This window comes from Rana temporaria, chromosome 5 (assembly GCF_905171775.1).
Source record: "Rana temporaria chromosome 5, aRanTem1.1, whole genome shotgun sequence".
NCBI classification, from domain to species: Eukaryota; Metazoa; Chordata; class Amphibia; order Anura; family Ranidae; genus Rana; species Rana temporaria.
In genome coordinates this window covers 399,574,514-399,594,445 of record NC_053493.1, presented here as the reverse complement: position 1 = coordinate 399,594,445, position 19,932 = coordinate 399,574,514, and the positions used below count along the sequence as shown (strand labels likewise).

The following is a 19,932-nucleotide window of genomic DNA, read 5'->3' as shown; positions in this document are numbered from 1 at the left end:
GGTGCCCACAGTTGTAGTTGACGCAGGTAAAGGACCTGGCCAGTTTTTGCGAATTCGGCACTGCATGGCTTTAACTGACAAGTGCGCGGTCGTGCGATGTGGCTCCCAAACAAAATTGGCATCCTTTTTTTCCCACAAATAGAGCTTTCTTTTGGTGGTATTTGATCACCTCTGCGGTTTTTATTTTTTGCGCTATAAACAAAAATAGAGCAACAATTTTGAAAAAAAATCTATATTTTTTACTTTTTGCTATAATAAATATCCACCAAAAAAGATATACATTTTTTTTCTCAGTTTAGGCCGATACGTATTCTTCTACATATTTTTGTTCAAAAAACATCGCAATAAGCGTTTAACGGTTGGTTTGCGCAAAATGTATAGTGTTTACAAAATAGGGGATAGTTTTATGAAATTTTTATAATTTTTTTTTTTTACTACTAATGGCGGCGATCAGCGATTTTTTTAGTGACTGCGACATTATGGCGGACACATCGGACAATTTTGACACATTTTTGGGACCATTGTCATTTTCACAGCAAAAAGTGCTATAAAAATGCATTGTTTACTGTGAAAATGACAATTGCAGTTTAGGAGTTAACCACAGGGGGCGCTAAAATGGTTATGTGTGACCTCATATGTGTTTCTAACTGTAGGGGGGCGGGGATGGACGCGTAACGTCACTGATCGCTTTTCCCTATATCAGGGAACAGACGATCAGTGACATTGCCACAGTGAAGAATGGGGAAGGTGTGTTTACACTCACCTCTCCCTGTTCTTCAACTCCTGTGACTGATCGCGGGACACCGGCGGCGATCGGGTCCCGCGGCCGCAGTCCTTTAACGAACCTTTAGTATCACATTACAGGTACACCTTAAGCATCAAATCTTTCTTCAAAATGTTCGTATTACCTGCATTTATCTCTAAAAATGACTTCTGGCAAAAAATAAGGTGCATCCATCTGTCTGGTCTCTATAACCTAAATAGGAAATAAACGAGAAAACAATTTATAGCCGGCAATCAATTACAATTGTACCTCCTAAGTACGTTTGCCAACAAGATTCCTTCTTGTCCACTGAGGGATGCAGGAGTCTTTACCCTTCTGGCTATTCTGTTGCCTATAGGAGGATTGGACACCAGCAAAAAGCCATAGGCCAACCAAGGACAACTTACTCTACTACCAGCATGCCTAATTTTTGTTTTTCTAGTGTCCTATGACTATTTAGTTTTGCTGCTTGCTGTAAGGTTAACCTATTTTGCTAGAGTTTTTTTTCCTTTAGCTAAAGCTTTTTTTCTCTACACCACTGCTGAAGGTTTTCCCTTCAACCCGCAGCTACCTAGTGTGGTCGTTCTTAGTTTGGCACTTGTAGTGCTGCACCCGGACCCTGGTGGACTGGACAGTGACAGAGTAGCCTGAAGTTATCTTTGGGCGCTGGATTTTTGAATGGGGTGCTTTCCACACTCTTCTGGCAAAAGTTAGCTGCAGAATTTTTTCAAGGTCCAGAATCACCAGCACTACCTCAGCATTTGCCCTGTCTCAGAAGACTCACTCAGGGAGTAGGCTGGTTGGGCCAAGCATCGGGCACTACCTCATTTTCATAAGTCACCAGGAGCCATTTTTCCCCATACCTCCCGATTTTGCCTGCACCCACCCCCCCCCCCCATCCACTACAAAGCACCCTGTCCCCATGTTGATAAGGACAAGGGCCTCTTCCCGACAACCCTGGCTGGTGGCTGTCAGGGTCTGTGGGAGGGGGGTTATCAGAAACTAAGGGGGCACCCCCTACCCTATGTGAATGAGTTCAGTGTACCCCTACCCATTCACCAAAAAAAGTGTCAAAAATAAACAAACACAGTACACAGGTGTGATGCATTTGCCTATATGTCTCAGTCTAATTCTCCCTGCTTGCCCTGTGTAATTCTGTCCTCGGCTAACAGGTTATTGACGTGCTAATGTCCCCTCACTATTTCTAAAGGTTAATTGCTCTATTGCATGGGTCTTCAAACTACGGCCCTCCAGGTGTTCAGGAACTACAATTCCCATCATGCCTAGTCATGTCTGTGAATGTCAGAGTTTTACAATGCCTCATGGGATGTGTAGTTCCGCAACAGCTGGAGGGCCGTAGTTTGAGGATCCCTGCTCTATTGTGTTGTGTGAAGGAGATCTGTGTTTAAGTGGCTTGTGTTAATTATTCTGATTGCTCCAGTGTGGTAATTATCTCTCTATATGCAGGGTCGAGCGGTCTAGTTAATGTATTCAGTACAACTAGTAATCAGCGTCATTGATGTCATTGTCTAAAGAAAATGTGTTTTCAGCATCGGCTCCGTCGTGTCTGCCTAATCATCTGTATGGAAGCCCCAGTGTGAGGGGGGCGGAGATTTGTCATTGTAACAGTTTTGGAAATTACATATAAGCTGTGTGATATAACATTAAAGTCTGTCTTGTTCTAGCAGTAAGCCTGGACTAATGTGTGGCTTAATGGGCGATCTCAGGAATATTCATCCTAGTGGAATATTGGGTGACGTTCTTATGGAAGAAGGGAATCTTTGACGGGGATATCATTCTAATACCGTCACAACAGGTTTTTAAAGTATTTTATTAAGGCAGCTCCGGCATCTCTTCCGATTTCTTCTCCCCTCTCCAACTCTCCTGGCAATGTCTTCTCCCTCTGCCGGTCCATCTCCCTCTCCAGTTCTTCTCCTCTCTGCCCTGTCTTCGCTCTCCACTGTCTTCTCGCTGTTTTGCCAGGTCTTCTATCGATGTTGACTCAACGCAATCTCCCCCGTGTAATGCTGGGTTCGCCAGGTGCAATGACTTATGTTGGCATGGGGCGGGGCACCCACATATGGAGGCCCTGCCCCTGTGATGTCATCACCCCATCATGCCCCGGGCAGTGATGTCACAAGGGGAAAAGGCCTCAAGATGACGTCAGTGTCATAAGTCATTGCACCTGGCGGACACAACATTACACGGGATGATCGCATCCCAACATCGGAGTCAACATTGGAAGAACAGAGGGAGAAGACCCGGCAAAAGAGCGAGAAGACAGCAGAGAGCAAAGACAGGGCAGAGAGGAGATGAACCAGAAAGGCAGAAAAACTTCACCAGAAGAGGGGATAAGAAATCGGAAATGACACCGGACTTACCTTAATAAAATACTTTAAAAACCTGTGTACTGTGTTTATTTTTGACACTTTTTTTGGTGAATGGGTTGGGCTACACTGTACCCCATACTCATTCACTTGGAATGGGGGGCCAGGATCTGGGGCCCCCCTAGTTAAAGGTGGCTTCCAGATTCTGATAAGCCACCACCGCAGACCCAGACAACCACCGGCCAGGGTTGTTGGGAAGAGGCCTCATCAACATGGGGACAAGGTGCTTTGGGGTGGGGGGTGCAGGGCTTCCCTGCCCCAAAGCACCCACCCCCCATGTTGAGAGCATGTGGCCCGGTATGGCCCGGGGGGAGCGCTCCCTCATCCCCCCTTTCCCAACCTGCCTGGCTGCGTGCTCGGATAAGGGTCTGGTATGGATTTTGGGGTGGACCCCCACACCATTTTTTTGGGCGTGATGGTTCCCCTTAAAATCCATACCAGACCTAAGGGTCTGGTATTGTCCTGGGGGGAACCCCACACAATTATTTTTTTGGCCGGGGGGGGGTTCCCCTTCAAGATCCTCAGCACACAAAATCGCCCCGCAAGTTGGATCATCATGTTTAGACTTGTGGTGCGACTTCTATTCAAATCAATGGGCTCCCAGAGAAATGCCCGATGAGACTTAATGCTCTGTATACAGCATTAAAGCGGATCTCCACTCTAAAGTGGAGTCCCGCTGATCGGCACCCTCCCCCCCTCCGGTGTCACATTTGACACCTTTCAGGGGGGAGGGGGGTGCAGATACCTGTCTACAGACAGGTATCTGCACCCACTTCCGGCCCTACGATACGGGCAAAGGACGGGTTTTTTCCTTGCTTCCCGTCTGTCCCCCGTTGTATGCTGGGAACACTCGGCTCCCAGCACACAGCGGGAGCCAATCGGCGGGCGCAGCGCGACTCGCGCATGCGCCGTAGGGAACCGGGCAGTGAAGCCGGAGCGCTTCACTTCCTGGTTCCCTCACCGTGGATGGCGGGGGGAGCAGCAGGGTGACGAGCGATCGGCTCGTCATCTGCTGCGATCACCGCTGGACTCCAGGACAGGTAAGTGTCCTTATATTAAAAGTCAGCAGCTGCAGTATTTGTAGCTGCTGGCTTTTAATATATTTGTTTAGTGGCACATCCGCTTTAAACCGCGTTTAACAGCTTTTACCGGCATCTGGCGTTTTTACAGCTCTAGTGCTAGAGCCTCAGAACACACGGATCCTGTGTTTTTTAAGCTCAAAAACGCCTATGCCACTTACAGCTCAAAAATGTCTGCGTGGCCATAGACCAACATGGAGAGGCGTTTTTAAGGTGTAAAATACGCTCCTAAAAGGGGCTGTAAAAACACCCGTGGGCATGAGGCCTTAGTTTACCAGTGTCCAATTTTGTAAAAGGAGGCAAAATATACAAGCCTAACTCGGCCTAAAACATTTCTATGGTAACTGAAGGGCTGAAGTACGGACTGCTGCAGATAGGCTGCTGCTTATACACAGGAAGTAGCAGTCCTTACCGCAGCTGAATGCTACAGGAGAGGGGTTTGTACTAGGGAGCATTTTAAACTACCAGAAAGATTTCTAAAATGCATTTATTGAATGTAGCCATTTGTTTTTAAAGCTTCATTTTGGTTTTAAAGCAGAAAAAAGTGTAGTTGTACTTACCTTGCTGACATGCTGGCAAAAAGCAGGAACTGCAATCATCTGGCTGAGGAAGTTGAGATAGGCGGCAACCAGTGCCATGATGCTACATCGGTTAAACATCTGCAGGTTGTCGTCGTTACTGATTGCTATGTCCTACAGAAGGAGGAAATCGCACCAATTATCCATAATTATAAAGAATTCAGGAAGTAAAATGGAGTTTACCCCCTCCACTTCTCTCCTGTACATAATGTCTGCCATTATATCCCCTCCACTCCTCTCCTGTAAATACTGCCTGCTGCCATACCCCCTGCACTCCTCTCCTGTAATACTGCCTGTTATACCCCCTGCACTCCTCTCCTGTAATACTGCCTGTTATACCCCCTCCACTCCTCTCCTGTACATAATGTCTGCCATTATATCCCCTCCACTCCTCTCCTGTAAATACTGCCTGCTGTCATACCCCCTGCACTCCTCTCCTGTAATACTGCCTGTTATACCCCCTGCACTCCTCTCATGTAATACTGCCTGTTATACCCCCTACACTCCTCTCCTGTAATACTGCCTGGTATACCCCCTGCACTCCTCTCTTGTACATACTGCCTGCTGTTATACCCCCTGCACTTCTCTCCTTTAATACTGCCTGGTATACCCCCTGCACTCCTCTCCTGTAATACTGCCTGGTATACCCCCTGCACTCCTCTCCTGTACATACTGCCTGTTATACCCCCTGCACTCCTCTCCTGTACATACTGCCTGTTATACCCCCTGCACTCCTCTCCTGTACATACTGCCTGTTATACCCCCTGCACTCCTCTCCTGTAATACTGCCTGTTATACCCCCTGCACTCCTCTCCTGTACATACTGCCTGTTATACCCCCTGCACTCCTCTCCTGTACATACTGCCTGTTATACCCCCTGCACTCCTCTCCTGTACATACTGCCTGTTATACCCCCTGCACTCCTCTCCTGTACATACTGCCTGTTATACCCCCTGCACTCCTCTCCTGTACATACTGCCTGTTATACCCCCTGCACTCCTCTCCTGTACATACTGCCTGTTATACCCCCTGCACTCCTCTCCTGTACATACTGCCTGTTATACCCCCTGCACTCCTCTCCTGTACATACTGCCTGTTATACCCCCTGCACTCCTCTCCTGTACATACTGCCTGTTATACCCCCTGCACTCCTCTCCTGTACATACTGCCTGTTCTACCCCCTGCACTCCTCTCCTGTACATACTGACTGCCGTCACACCCGCTACTCTCCTCTCCTGTACATACTGCCTGCTGTCACACCCGCTACTCTCCTCTCCTGTACATACTGCCTTCTGTTATACCCCCTGCATTCCTCTCCTTTACATACTGCCCTGGCAACACATATTGTTTATGCATTGTCCACCACTGTCACTATTGAAAGTCCAGTCTAGAGCAACGATATATGGCTGACACTGGGGAAAGTAAACGGCACAACTGAGAGACAAGAAAAAAAAAAAAAAAATCCAACATTGGGATTGTTTTTGATGCACTGGATAACGGTTTATGATCTAAGATCTAAATTTCATTTAGTTAGAATTTAGATCTACTTTAAATGTGTTTTATAGTCCCCAACGTTTTTAAGAAGCTTTTAGTGTACTCATTACATCAGGGTTAATTATTGTATAATTAAAAAGCCATTTGTTCTCTATAGTGTTGTATACACTTATCAGCTTTCATGTTATGTCTTGTACCATATATATATATTTTTTTAGAATGTACGGTCTTGCTTTGGAAATTTGCTTTCTGCTCGAGTAAACACGTTAGTAAAAATAAAACAACAACTGTGTTTATAAAGCACGAGTGCATTTACTACGTTTAAGTAAAAAAAATAGGATTTTTAATAACAGCTTACCTCTAAAATCCTTTTCTTGGAGTACACCACGTGACACAGAGTCTTAAGTCTTTACATAGTGGATTGTATAGTTCACCAAAGGTGATTGGACACTGGCACAACCAATGAAGACAGGCTCCCCGCTACATAACCCCTCCCATAAGGGAAGTACCTCAGTTTTGTAGCGAAGCAATACGTAAGCCAGAAAGAGGGGCGGGACCTCTGTGTCCCGTGGTGTACTCCAAGAAAAAGATTTTACAGGCAAAATCCTATTTTCTTTATCATACACCACGGGACACAGAGTTCAAGTCATTACATAGTCTGACGTCCCAGAGCAATGCTCAATATGAGGGGAGGGAGACACAGATCAGGCAGACCACCATCGGACTAGAGGCCCTATACCGATGCCTGCAGTACACTACACCCAAAAGGCGGCATCCTCATGTCCTCTTCTATCCATTTGGTAAAATTTGGTCAAATATATGGACTGAAGACCAAGTAGCAGCCTTACAGGTCTGAGCCATCAAAGCCTGATGATGCATTGCCCAGGAGGCACTTATCGCCCTGGTCGAGTGCTCCTTGAGCACTTGGAGGAATTTTATTCCTTAAACCATAAGTCTGAACAATCACTTGTCGAATCAATTTAGAAATGGTCGATTTCGATGCTGCCTGGACCTTTTTGGGACCATCTGGCAAAATAAACAAAACATCTGTTTTACGTATCTGAGCAGCTGCTTGCAGATAAAACTTCACTGCTCTTACTACATCTAGAGAGTGCAATAATTTTCCCCCTGCTGACTGTGGTGCAGGAAAAAAGGAATGCAAAACAAGATCTTGATTTAAATGGAACGGGCAGACCACCATAGGAAAAAAATTAGGGTGGGGCCATAATACAATTTGGTCTTTGTGACAAACTAAATACAGTAGGTGAACCCGATTTTGTGTCAATCTCGCTCTCTTTCTCGGCGAGATTGAGCACCTACGAGCCCCATCGTGGGAGCCAGCGCCGAGATGGCTTGCCGCGATGGAGACAGAGCCGTCATAGAAGCGACGGGAGATCCGACTTGGATTCCCGCCAATTCTACACGTGTGCGGCGTTTGTTATGAATCCTGAGGGGGAAGTTCCCGCCGGATTTTAAATAAAAATCCGGCATGGGTCCCCCCCTCAGGAGCATACCGGGCCCTTAGGTCTGTTATGGGTTGTAAGGAGAGCCCCCCCTACGCCGAAAAAAACGGCGTAGGGGGTCCCCCTACAATCCATACCAGACCCGTATCCAAAGCACGCTACCCGGCCAGCCAGGAAGGGAGTGGGGACGAGCGAGCGCCCCCCCCCCCTCCTGAGCCGTACCAGGCTGCATGCCCTCAACATGGGGGGGTTGGGTGCTCTGGGGCAGGGGGGCGCACTGCGGCCCCCCCACCTCAGAGCACCCTGTCCCCATGTTGACGAGGACAGGGCCCCTTCCCGACAACCCTGGCCGTTGGTTGTCGGGGTATGCGGGCGGGAGGCTTATCGGAATCTGGGAGCCCCCTTTAATAAGGGGGCCCCCAGATACCGGCCCCCCACCCTAAGTGAATGAGTATGGGGTACATCGTACCCCTACCCATTCACCTGCAAGAAAAGTGGTAAAAACACAAATAAACCACACAGTGTAATAAAATATTTTATTAGTCTGCTCCGGAGGCCGCCCCCGGTCTTCTTTATTAGCTCTTTTACCAGGGGGGGCTTCTTCTTTGACGTCTTCGGGTGGGTGGGGGCCGCCGTCTGGTTCTCTTCCACCGCCGGGGGGGGGGTGGCTTTTAAAAAAGCCCCCACCCCCCCGGCGGGTTTCCTCCGGCGTCTTCGGCGGGGCTCTTCTTCTTCCGCTATCCCGACGGGTCTTCTCCGCTATCCGGGGGGGTCTCCTATGTTCGCCGCTCTCCGCTGTTGACTCGTCGCACCCCGGTTCTTCGTCTCGCTGTCCGGTCCCTTTTTCCGTGCTGTACGTCTTCTTCCGTGCTGTGAGTTCTTCTTCCGCGCTGTGACGTCATGTTCTTCACTTCTCTTCTTCTCCCGATGTTGACACGCCGGTTCTCCTCGCTGAAATGACGGATGCGCGCCTTGCATCGGACCTATATAGGCCTCACAGTCCCATCATGCTCTGTACCTACCCATGTGATACCTACCACGTGGTAGGTATCACATGGGTAGGTACAGAGCATGATGGGACTGTGAGGCCTATATAGGTCCGATGCAAGGCGCGCATCCGTCATTTCAGCGAGGAGAACCGGCGTGTCAACATCGGGAGAAGAAGAGAAGTGAAGAACATGACGTCACAGCGCGGAAGAAGAACTCACAGCACGGAAGAAGACGTACAGCACGGAAGAAGGGACCGGACAGCGAGACGAAGAAAAGGGGTGCGACGAGTCAACAGCGGAGAGCGGCGAACATAGGAGACCCCCCCGGATAGCGGAGAAGACCCGTCGGGATAGCGGAAGAAGAAGAGCCCCGCCGAAGACGCCGGAGGAAACCCGCCGGGGGGGTGGGGGCTTTTTTAAAAGCCACCCCCCCCCGGCGGTGGAAGAGAACCAGACGGCGGCCCCCACCCACTCGAAGACGTCAAAGAAGAAGCCCCCCTGGTAAAAGAGCTAATAAAGAAGACAGGGGGCGGCCTCCGGAGCAGACTAATAAAATATTTTATTACACTGTGTGGTTTATTTGTGTTTTTACCACTTTTCTTGCAGGTGAATGGGTAGGGGTACGATGTACCCCATACTCATTCACTTAGGGTGGGGGGCCGGTATCTGGGGGCCCCCTTATTAAAGGGGGCTCCCAGATTCCGATAAGCCTCCCGCCCGCATACCCCGACAACCAACGGCCAGGGTTGTCGGGAAGGGGCCCTGTCCTCATCAACATGGGGACAGGGTGCTCTGAGGTGGGGGGGCCGCAGTGCGCCCCCCTGCCCCAGAGCACCCAACCCCCCCATGTTGAGGGCATGCAGCCTGGTACGGCTCAGGAGGGGGGGGGCGCTCGCTCGTCCCCACTCCCTTCCTGGCTGGCCGGGTAGCGTGCTTTGGATACGGGTCTGGTATGGATTGTAGGGGGACCCCCTACGCCGTTTTTTTCGGCGTAGGGGGGGCTCTCCTTACAACCCATAACAGACCTAAGGGCCCGGTATGCTCCTGAGGGGGGGACCCATGCCGGATTTTTATTTAAAATCCGGCGGGGACTTCCCCCTCAGGATTCATAACAAACACCGCACACGTGTAGAATTGGCGGGAATCCAAGTCGGATCTCCCGTCGCTTCTATGACGCGCTTGCTGGGATGTGCTGTCACTATTCCAGTGAGTGCGAGATCTCGGCACCATGTCGCCGAGTATCAGCGCGACGCTGTCGTGCTAAAAGCACAATATCACAAACACCTACTGTAAGGCTCTTTACAGGAAAGAGCTGCTAGTTCAGACATTCTCCTAGCAAAAGAGATAGCAACTAAAAAAGCCAACTTTCGACTCAAGAGAATCAATGGACTACTGACGGATAGGTTCAAATGGCTGCTTTTGCAGGCCCGACAAAACTAGATTCAAATCCCAGGTGCACAAGGGAGGTTTGACTGGCAGATTTACATGCAACACCCCCTGGATGAATGCCCTGACTAGGGAATGAGATGCTAATGGTCTCTGAAAGATCGATAGAGCCAAGATTTGACCCTTAACAGTACCGAGGGCTAATTTCATGTCTACCCCCAATTCACAGAAGGCCAGAATCCTACCGATGACATATTTTTGAGGGTTCCACCCTTTAGATCAGTGGTTCTCAACCTTCTAGTGCCGTGACCCCTTGATAACATTTCCTAAGTTGAGGGGACCCCTAACGGTAAATAGCTTTTCATAGCGTGAGTTGTCAGCACCCAAGGCAAGACAAGTAATTTGCGCCCCTAACCCACGGACATTTAGTGCTTTCTGAGTCTTTCACTTTTACAGGATTAAAACCCCTTATGGTACATTTTAGGATGTACCACTCTTCTTTTTGTTCTCCTTTCTTTCCCTTTTATCTCTCTCTATCCAGGAACAGCCCAGCTGAGCGGCCACAGGCTCCAGGGACAGCCCTGCTGGGCGGCCACAAAAGGGCTGGGAGAGCGTTGCGGGCTTCAGGAACAGCCCAGGATTCAGTGACCCCTGGAAAATCATCATTTGACCCCCAGGTTGAGAACCACTGCTTTGGATTCACACCAGGAAACATATGCATTCCAGATTCTATAATAAATGAGCCTGGAGGCAGGATTCCTAGCAATAATGAAAGTAGAAAGAACTGGACCCGAGAGCCCACATTTCTTCAGTATGTAGGTTTCAACAGCCAGACTGTCAAATTTAGCTTTTGTAAGGAAGGATGGAACACTGGACCTTGTTATAGCAGGTCTTGGCGAAGTGAGAATCCAAGGTTTCCCCACTGCCATCCTTATGACCTTGGTGTACCAGGACCTTCTGGGCCAATTCAGGGTCACTGAGAACTGGTATTCCTTCTTTAGAAAAAACGAACCAAAGAATTGGAAAAAATACTGCGCTGAACTAAATCAAGTGATTGGGAAAATTGCTGCCAGTACCAAAAAATTGTGGATACAAAATTGGAAAAGTGTTTAAATATGAGGTACAGCGCTAAAAAATTAATAATTGATAATACCAAAAATTTCTATGAAAAAATTGGGATAATATACAACATATACAGTTGTATTCAAAATTATTCAACCCCCACTGAAATTGATTGTTTTGCCAAGTTTGACATTGATTTTGATCATCCTGTCATCCTGCTTACAATTTAATCAAAGAGGCACGTGTCGGTCAGACAAATATAACATAACATTTATAATGAAATAACCACAAATGTCTTTTCTGTGCTCACATCATTATCATCAGTTTTATTCAACCCCCAATTGACATTTAATCTTAGTACTTAGTACAACATCCTTTTACAGTTATAACAGCTTTTAAACTTGAAGCATAGCTTGACACAAGTGTCTTGCAGTGATCTACGGGTATCTTCGCCCATTCGTCATGGGCAAAAGCCTCCAGTTCAGTCACATTCTTAGGCTTGCACACTGCAACTGCTTTCTTTAAGTCCCACCAGAGGTTCTCAATCGGATTTAAGTCTGGTGACTGCGATGGCCACTCCAAAATGTTCCAGCCTTTAATCTGCAACCATGCTCTAGTGGACTTGGAGGTATGCTTGGATCATTGTCCTGTTGAAAGGTCCAACGTCTCCCAAGCCTCAGGTTTGTGACGGACTGCATCACATTGTTATCCACTATCTCCTGGTACTGAAGAGAATGCATGGTACCTTGCACACGCTGAAGCTTCCCTGTACCTGCTGAAGCAAAACAGCCCCAAAGCATGATTGACCCCCCGCCATGCTTCACAGTAGGCAAGGTGTTCTTTTCATCATAGGCCTTGTTCTTCCTCCTCTAAACATAGCGTTGATCCATGGGCCCAAACAGTTCTAATTTTGTTTCATCAGTCCACAGAACACAATCCCAAAACTTCTGTGGTTTGTCCACATGATTTTTGCATACTGCAGTCGACTCTTCTTATTCTTTGGAGACAGCAAGGGGGTGCGCCTGGGAGTTCTGGCATGGAGGCCTTCATTACGCAGTGTGCGCCATATTGTCTGAGCAGAAACTTCAGTACCCACATCTGACAAATCTTTTCTCAGTTCCTCAGCAGTCACAAGGGGACTTTTCTCCACTCTACGCTTCAGGTAACGCTCAGCAGTCGAAGTCAGCATCTTCTTTCTGCCACGACCAGGTAGCGTTTCAACAGTGCCCTTTGCCTTGAATTTGCGAATGATGCTTCCTATGGTGTCTCTTGGTATGTTTAACATCTTTGCAATCTTCTTATAGCCATTGCCCTTCCTGTGAAGAGTAATCACCTCTTCTCTTGTCTTCCCGGACCATTCTCTTGACTTCACCATGTTTGTAACCACACCAGTAAATGTCTAGAAGGAGCTGAGTATCACAGTCATTTTAAAGCTGCCTGATTGGTGCTTATTAGGCTTTATTGCTGCTCCCTGACATCCACAGGTGTTTTCAATACCTGATTGAAAACACTTCAATGAACCTCTGTTCTTCAGAGTGGTAGTCTTTAAGGGGTTGAATAATTGTGTAAATGAAGAATTCACAAAATTAACATTTACTACTGTATTACAAAACCAATTGATGTCATTTTAGTTGCATATGGTTCTTTTTCGAAGTCCTTGTAGGATTTCATTCTGAATACAATTACAAATGTACACTAAATTCTCTAAAACCCTTTACAGCATTGGGGGGTTGAATAATTTTGAACACAACTGTATGTGCAAAATACGTGAATGAAAAACAATATTCCAAAAACAAACATATATGAAATAACAATGAAATCGAAACTAAATAATAAACTATTTAAATGCATAAATAAGTGAACGTGGTAAACCACTGTAAATAATACAAAAGTCCCAATAATCCACAACTGAATGTGCATAAGCCAAGGGAATTCTTCATATATATCAGGGATATGAAATTAGCGGACCTCCAGCTGTTGCAGAACTACAAGTCCCATGAGTCATAGCAAGACTCTGACAGCCACAAGAATAACACCCAAAGGCAGAGGCATGATGGGACTTGTAGTTTGGCAACAGCTGGAGGTCCGCTAATTGCATATCCCTGAAATATATGAACTGTGTGGTAAAACCAAAAAATACACTCCTTCCACCAGGGGGGACACCAAAGTGCTGTTAATGCAGTCTCCTTACCAGAAGCTGTGACCACAATCACAGCGGTCAGTATGTGCCTGGAGTGTTTAACGTCTCCCTGAAGACTCGTGGTTAAAACTGGACGTATGCAGAAGATCGGATCAATAGAATCTCAGAGAAATAAGAAAAAGAAGATCCATAGTGTATACTGCGATAAAATAGGTTTAATGAAAAAGATCGTATTGCACTTACAAGAGCAAGTAGGGAATGCACGATGTATATGGGTACAAATACAACGTTTCACAGGATCTCCGTATGGAGAGGCGTAATTTCGTCGTGAACGCAGACCACCCTACACGTTTCGTCACTGGCGGACGTCGTCTGGGATTGGCTGCTGCAAGGAAGTCTCTGTAGGGAATGCATCAGGGAAAACTGATCCCAGGGAATCATTAGTGCATCTGTTCCATAGGATAGAGGATCTTGTGTCCTCGATTCGAACTGGTCTAACTTCCTGTTGAACCTGGAGGCGAACAGGTCTACCGTCCAGGGTCCCCCATTTCTGGCATATAGCCTGAAAAATGTCAGGGTGGAGAGACCATTCCCCGGCGACAATTCCTGGTGGCTCAGGTAATCTGCTTGCCAATTTTCCACTCCTGGAATGAAGATTGCAAAAATACAAAGAATATGAGCTGCCCATGCTAAAATCTTGTTCACCTCCCTCTGAGCATTCCGACTCCGGGTGCCATCTTGGTGATGGATGTAAGCTACCGCAGTAGCATTGTTCGGACTTGGACCAGGTACCCTTGGCTGAGGCTTCTTCCAGAATTGACCCCCAGCCCAACAGCATGACATCCGTAGACACTACCTTCTAAGTGACTGAGAGAAAGGATTTCCCTGCCTGCCAATTCTTGGTGCTTAACCACCAACTGAGGCTTTGGCGCACCTCTGGGGATAGGTGCATCAGTCAATCTAAAGCCTGGATCTTTCTGTTCCAGGGAGCCAGCATACTGCTCTGGAGTAGTCTTGAATGAAACTGGGCATACGGAATGGCTTCCCCAGCAATTTCATGAAAAGGCGAATTGATGGTTTCCCCTTCGCCCTGACCATGCGGACCAGATCCTTTAAGGATTTGACCTTTGGTTCCGGAAGGAATACTTTGGTTTGGGTTGTGTGCAAGACCATGCCCAAATAATCTACCCTTCTCTAGGGCTGTAGAGAGGACTTCTGGAAGTTTAGGATCCAGCCTAGACACTCTAGGTAGTTTACTGTACTGAGTACACTGTGATTTAATTGTGCCACTGACTGTTCTACCAAGAGTAGATCATCCAGATAGGCCATCACAGTTATACCCCTCGTCCTTCGCTTTGCTAGAAGTGGGGCTAGAACCTTTGTAAAACACGAGAGGTGCCGTAGTCAATCCAAAAGGTAGAGCCACAAACGGATAGTGGCGGTGTTCCACAGCGAACCTTAGGAACTTTTCGAGATAAATAGGCACATGCAAATATGCATCCTTGATGTCTATTGACGCCAAGAATTCTTCGCCTTGTAGGGTGGAAACCACTGATCAAGTTTCCATCTGGAAATGATGAATGTTTAGAAACCGATTTAGAGCTTTTAGATCCAGAATGGGTCTGTCGTCTCCTTTTGGTTTTGGAACCACAAAGAGATTTGAATAGAACCCTGAGCCTTGTTCCTTTAGGGGGAACTTCTTTGATTACCCCTTGGGACAGCAAGTTATCCACTGCTTGGAAGAAGGGTTTTCTTTTTAATGGATTGTTGGAGACATTTGAGTTTAGGAACGAAAAAGGGGGATGTCCCGGAATTCTATTTTGTATCCTAAGGATACCGTGGAAATTACCCATTTTATCCTGGATCTCCGTCTGCCAAAGCTTGAGCTGATCTGGTGGAAGATGCTTAAGCCCTTGTTTCACTTGTTCCTTTAGGACCTGACACATACCCACAGCTGCCACAACAGGTTGGGTCACAACAAATTAATTGACTGTTGAGTGCTGAAGAGTCTGATGGAGGCTGCAGTGCTGGAGCTGATGGAAGGTTCCAAGGCTTGTACGACACAAAAGATTTGACGGTGCCCTGTGTAGAGAACTACTTTGCTGTGAGCTTCTGTTTGCCCAAATTAAGGAAGTCGTTTGTAAGTTGGATGTTTGAAAGTAAGCGCCTGAGGCCGATTTCAACGTTTTTCGCCTCGCTCATGCGCAGTAGAGCAGCGCGCACGCTCTCGTGCCTGCTCGCGTGACCACGCCCCCTTTTTGCTCCTGCCGTAGCTAATTAAATGAAAAGCACGTGCGCATGCCTAACGTGGGGAAGAGAGGCATCATGACCTCCTCAGCAAGACATCCACCACACCTTAGAGACAGGCGCAGTCCTGGGAAGAGACCCACATCTCTGCTTTGCAGAGCCTTGCAGCGTAGGAGTCTTTCAATCCTGACATTTACTCCCTCTAGTGGCGGTTTTCAGGCAAGATAGTACTACTCAAAAAGGGGAAAATTCTTAAGTGTTTAAAACCTTTTCCCACTTACCTTATCCACGCCGCAGGCTGCTGAGATCAGACAGTACCAATCTTCACCCCTCATGGCGGGTAGTGTTGTGCCAACCTTCAGGAGTATGGGTTCCTACTTAAAGGAGACCTCTTCCCTTGTAAAAGACTCTGCCAGTATACTTTTGCACATTTTTTTAAATTGCGAAAGTGCTGGATCCCAGAGCCCAGTCCTCCAAAAAGACATTACAGGTACCGCCTCGGTCTTCTGTAAGGCTAGGGTCCCATCTATTTGGCGCAATTAATAAGCACTTTGGATAGAACCGATAGTGTAGATTCTTAACCCCCGGAGGGATCCTTCATAGCACATCCTTCTCCTTAGACACTGGTGAAAAAACTGAGGTACTTCCCTTATGGGAGGGGTTATATAGAGGGGAGCCTGTCTTCATTGGTTGTGCCAGTGTCCAATCACCTTTGGTGAACTATACAACCCACTATGTAATGACTTAGACTCTGTGTCCCGTGGTGTACGATAAAGAAAATGCATCCAATAAATGCCCCTTGTGTATGAGCCTTAAAAACGAGTACACGAGTCCTCAAAACGAACCTCGGAATTTAATAAGGGCTAAATGGTTGCATCAGAGCTGAGGGCTCTTGAAATGAGTACAGAGGCAGTGTGCTCTTTTATTTTCAAAAAGACATGTACAGCACCCCACCACTAGTGAAACTGAAACCATGGCTGGTGTAGGTGGGGTTATGCCCCTAGGGATGGCCTACTTTAATTTTTTTTTGTGCCTAGTGTTTAGTTCTTCTCTATAGTTCCAGTATTAAATCTCTGTGTACCTCAATGGACGCTAGAGAAAACAGGTACACACAAGGGGTTACCAGATCACAAAAAAATTCCCAGCTCTTACCAGCCAACCTGCAACAGACTGGGTCAATTTGGTTTTTGTTGTAAGCTGGCTGGTAAGTGAGCTGGGAACTTTTGTTTGTTGTTTTTTGATATGCATCGCCCTTCCATGTGCACCTTGCTGCCAAGGCCAGTTCTAGGTTGGGATAGCTTTTATTTGTTTGTAACAGATCACAAAAAACTGATGACACAACAATGAGGTGTACTGGAGCACAACAAAATCTGTCTGAAATGCAAACTCTGAGAAAGTAGCTGCTAAAGTTGGGCGAACGGTTTCGGGCTAAGCAAAGGTTCAATCATTGCCTGTTCGCTCGTTGGGCGAACACCCGAATTTACAGAGCGTTTGGTGGGTGTTCGCCCGGCTGAACGCCCAGAAATACACTGCGTGCTGCACAGTGTATTCTAATGCCCTGATTGGCTTTCTGGCCTGCTAGGCTGCATGCTTGGATAAGGGTCTGGTATGATTTTTTGGGGGGGGGCCCCACGCTGTTTTTTTAAAACATTTTTCTATTGCTGCTAATTTGTGCTAAATGTCATTTATTTTATTTTTTCTCCTTATAAAAGGTCATTATTGCTGCAGCATGTTCTATACATGCTAGATACACAACTTTACAGACAGACTAAGGGGACCCCCCCCCAAGCACGATATTTAAAGAAATTTTTAATTTCAATTGTTGCACTTTAAGCATAATGAAAATCACTGCTCCTGTAAAAACTATCTTTTTTAAAAGTGTTTTTTTTGCACTGATCCATGTCCTCCAGGGCAGTACTCGGACCCCTATAACCCTTTTTATGGTCATATACTTGCATCTAAACCTTCAAAATGGGGACTTGATTATAGACTTTAATGGTGTTCGCGGCTCGGGTCAGAACTTTTTCTCTGTTTGGGAGTTACATAGTTAGGTTGAAAAAAGACACAACTCTATCAAGTTCAACCAAAAAAAAAAAAAAAAAAAAACACACAAGCCAAAACAGGGGGGTGTTTGGCCCATCTCTATAGGCTGCACACCAGTATATATACTTTAAAGACTTTTTTTGGGAATTCTTCATTTGAACATACCGTATTTTCCGGCGTATAAGGCCTCGTGCAGACGGGCAAACATGTACGATGAAAACGGTCCGCCGGACCGTTTTCAGCGTACATGTCCGCCCGGAGATTTCTGTATGATGGCTGTACACACCATCATACAGAAATCCGCGCGTACACGATACGCGGCGACGAGGCCGCGCCGTCGCCGCGAAGACGTGCGCAGCCCTGGCAGTTTAATGCTTCCACGCATGCATCAAAGTCATTCGACGCATGCGAGGGATGGCGGCCGCTCGGACATGTACGGTAAAGTCTGTACAGACGACCGAACATGTCCGATGGACAGGATTCCAGCGGGCATGTTTCTAAACAAGTTTAGAAACATTTGCCCGCTCGAAAAAGGCCCGGCGGGCAAATGTACGCTGGAATCCTGTCTGCTCGGCTGTACAGACGACCAAACATGTCTGCTGAAACTGGTCCGCGGACCAGTTTCAGCAAACATGTTCGGTCGTGTGTACGGGGCCTTAGACGACTGGGCGTATAAGACGACCCCCTAATTTTCCAGCTAAAATGCTGGTTTTGGGATATACTCACCATATAAGACGACCCCTCACTGTGCCATTATATATTCCTCACTGTGCCAGTATGCCTGCCTCACTGTGCCAGTATGCCTGCTTCGACGATCTTCCTACCTTCTCCTGTTTGCAGAGTTTCTCAGGCTGCGGGCGTCCATTATTCAAAAGCCGTGCCTCCTCCTTAAGCTGTTCCGTGATAGGCAGAACACTAATTTTCCCAGCAGCGCCTCTGTTCAGTGTTCCGCCTATCACGGATGTCCTCGCGTCCGAGGCCGAAAATGAGAAGGCATCTCTGATAGGCGGGAACACTGAACAGAGGCTCTGCTGGGAAAATTAGTGTTCCGCCTATCACGGAACAGTCTGAGGAGGAGGCGCGGCTTTTGAATAATGGATGATCGCCGTCTGACAGACAGGTACCCGGCGTTTAAGACGACCCCTGACTTTTGGGGCATTATTTTACGTGCAAAAAGTCGTCTTATACGCCGGAAAATACGGTAGATAAGGGCATGGGGCTTATATATATTACTAGAATGAACAACACTTCATGGAAAGTTACATATTAGCAGAAGGTTCAAAGAAAAATATTGGAACAACTACTTCTAATTCACTAAGGCCCCTTTCACACTGGGGCGGGAGGTGCGGTGGTGGTAAAGCGCCGCAATTTTTAGCGGCGCTTTACCGTCGGAATTGCGGCGGTATTCGGCCGCTAGGGCTGCGGTTTTACACCCGCTAGCAGCCGAAAAAGGGTTAATACCGCGGTTTCCCATTGCTTTCAATGGGAAGAAGCGGTGGAGGAGTGGTGAATACACCGCTCCTTACCGCTTCAAAGATGCGGCTAGCAGGACTTTTGGAGCGGTCCTGTTCAGGTCGGTTTGCAGGCGCCATTTCTAGCGCAATAGCGCCTGCAAACCGCCCCAGTGTGTATTTTGGCCTAACATGGCAGAACTAAGCTCTTCCTCAAATTCAGCCCCCCCCCCCCCCCCCAAGAAGAATCTTTCAAAACCAACCTGCAGTGCAATAGCCAACCGGATCAGATCGATGACAACTTCTTCATTGGCCAGTTCGATGGTGAACAGAGACAAGGCTGTATATAGAAGCTCAAAGTTCATGTGTACATTGTCCTCCTCCTTACAGCCCAGATATATGTGACGGTAGAGCTGCTGGCCGTGCTGAACACAAAAACAGACAAATACAAAATTAGAATTTCACGGTTGTACTGGCCAACATCCCTCCATTAACAATATATAGCAAAAAGGATCCCCCGCTGAACGGGACTTTGATGGCTCCGAGAGTGTTTAGTCTAAAAATGTATTAAACTTTATGAAAATCGCATAAAAAAAAAAAAAAGTATTGAACAATGCAATATATTCAGATTTCCATGTATAGGAATGCATGAAAATTCACAAGGGTACAGTATTCATATACTTGTTTGTACATAGTTTAACACAAGCAAAGATCACATAACTAACACGTTTCGGAGACACTTGGCTCCTTCCTCAGAGATGGTGGTGCACACTAGCACATTAAGATATTGCCTTGAAGGTGGAAACTGTTTTTTTTTTCCTTACAGAGTTTACTACCGATTTAAGCAATA

At 47.1% G+C, this 19,932-nt stretch overlaps 1 protein-coding gene across 1 annotated transcript in view; it reads right to left on the bottom strand.

Annotated features, from left to right (window-relative positions):
- Positions 1-19,932, bottom strand: part of EFR3A (EFR3 homolog A) — a 225,687-nt gene that overhangs the window by 55,213 nt on the left and 150,542 nt on the right. The window contains exons 16-18 of the mRNA XM_040354978.1: positions 19,346-19,507; positions 4,790-4,921; positions 909-976 (exon numbers count right to left, since the gene is read on the bottom strand). Of these exons, the coding sequence (XP_040210912.1) occupies positions 909-976; positions 4,790-4,921; positions 19,346-19,507 (362 nt within the window). The remainder of the gene's footprint in view (positions 1-908; positions 977-4,789; positions 4,922-19,345; positions 19,508-19,932) is intronic.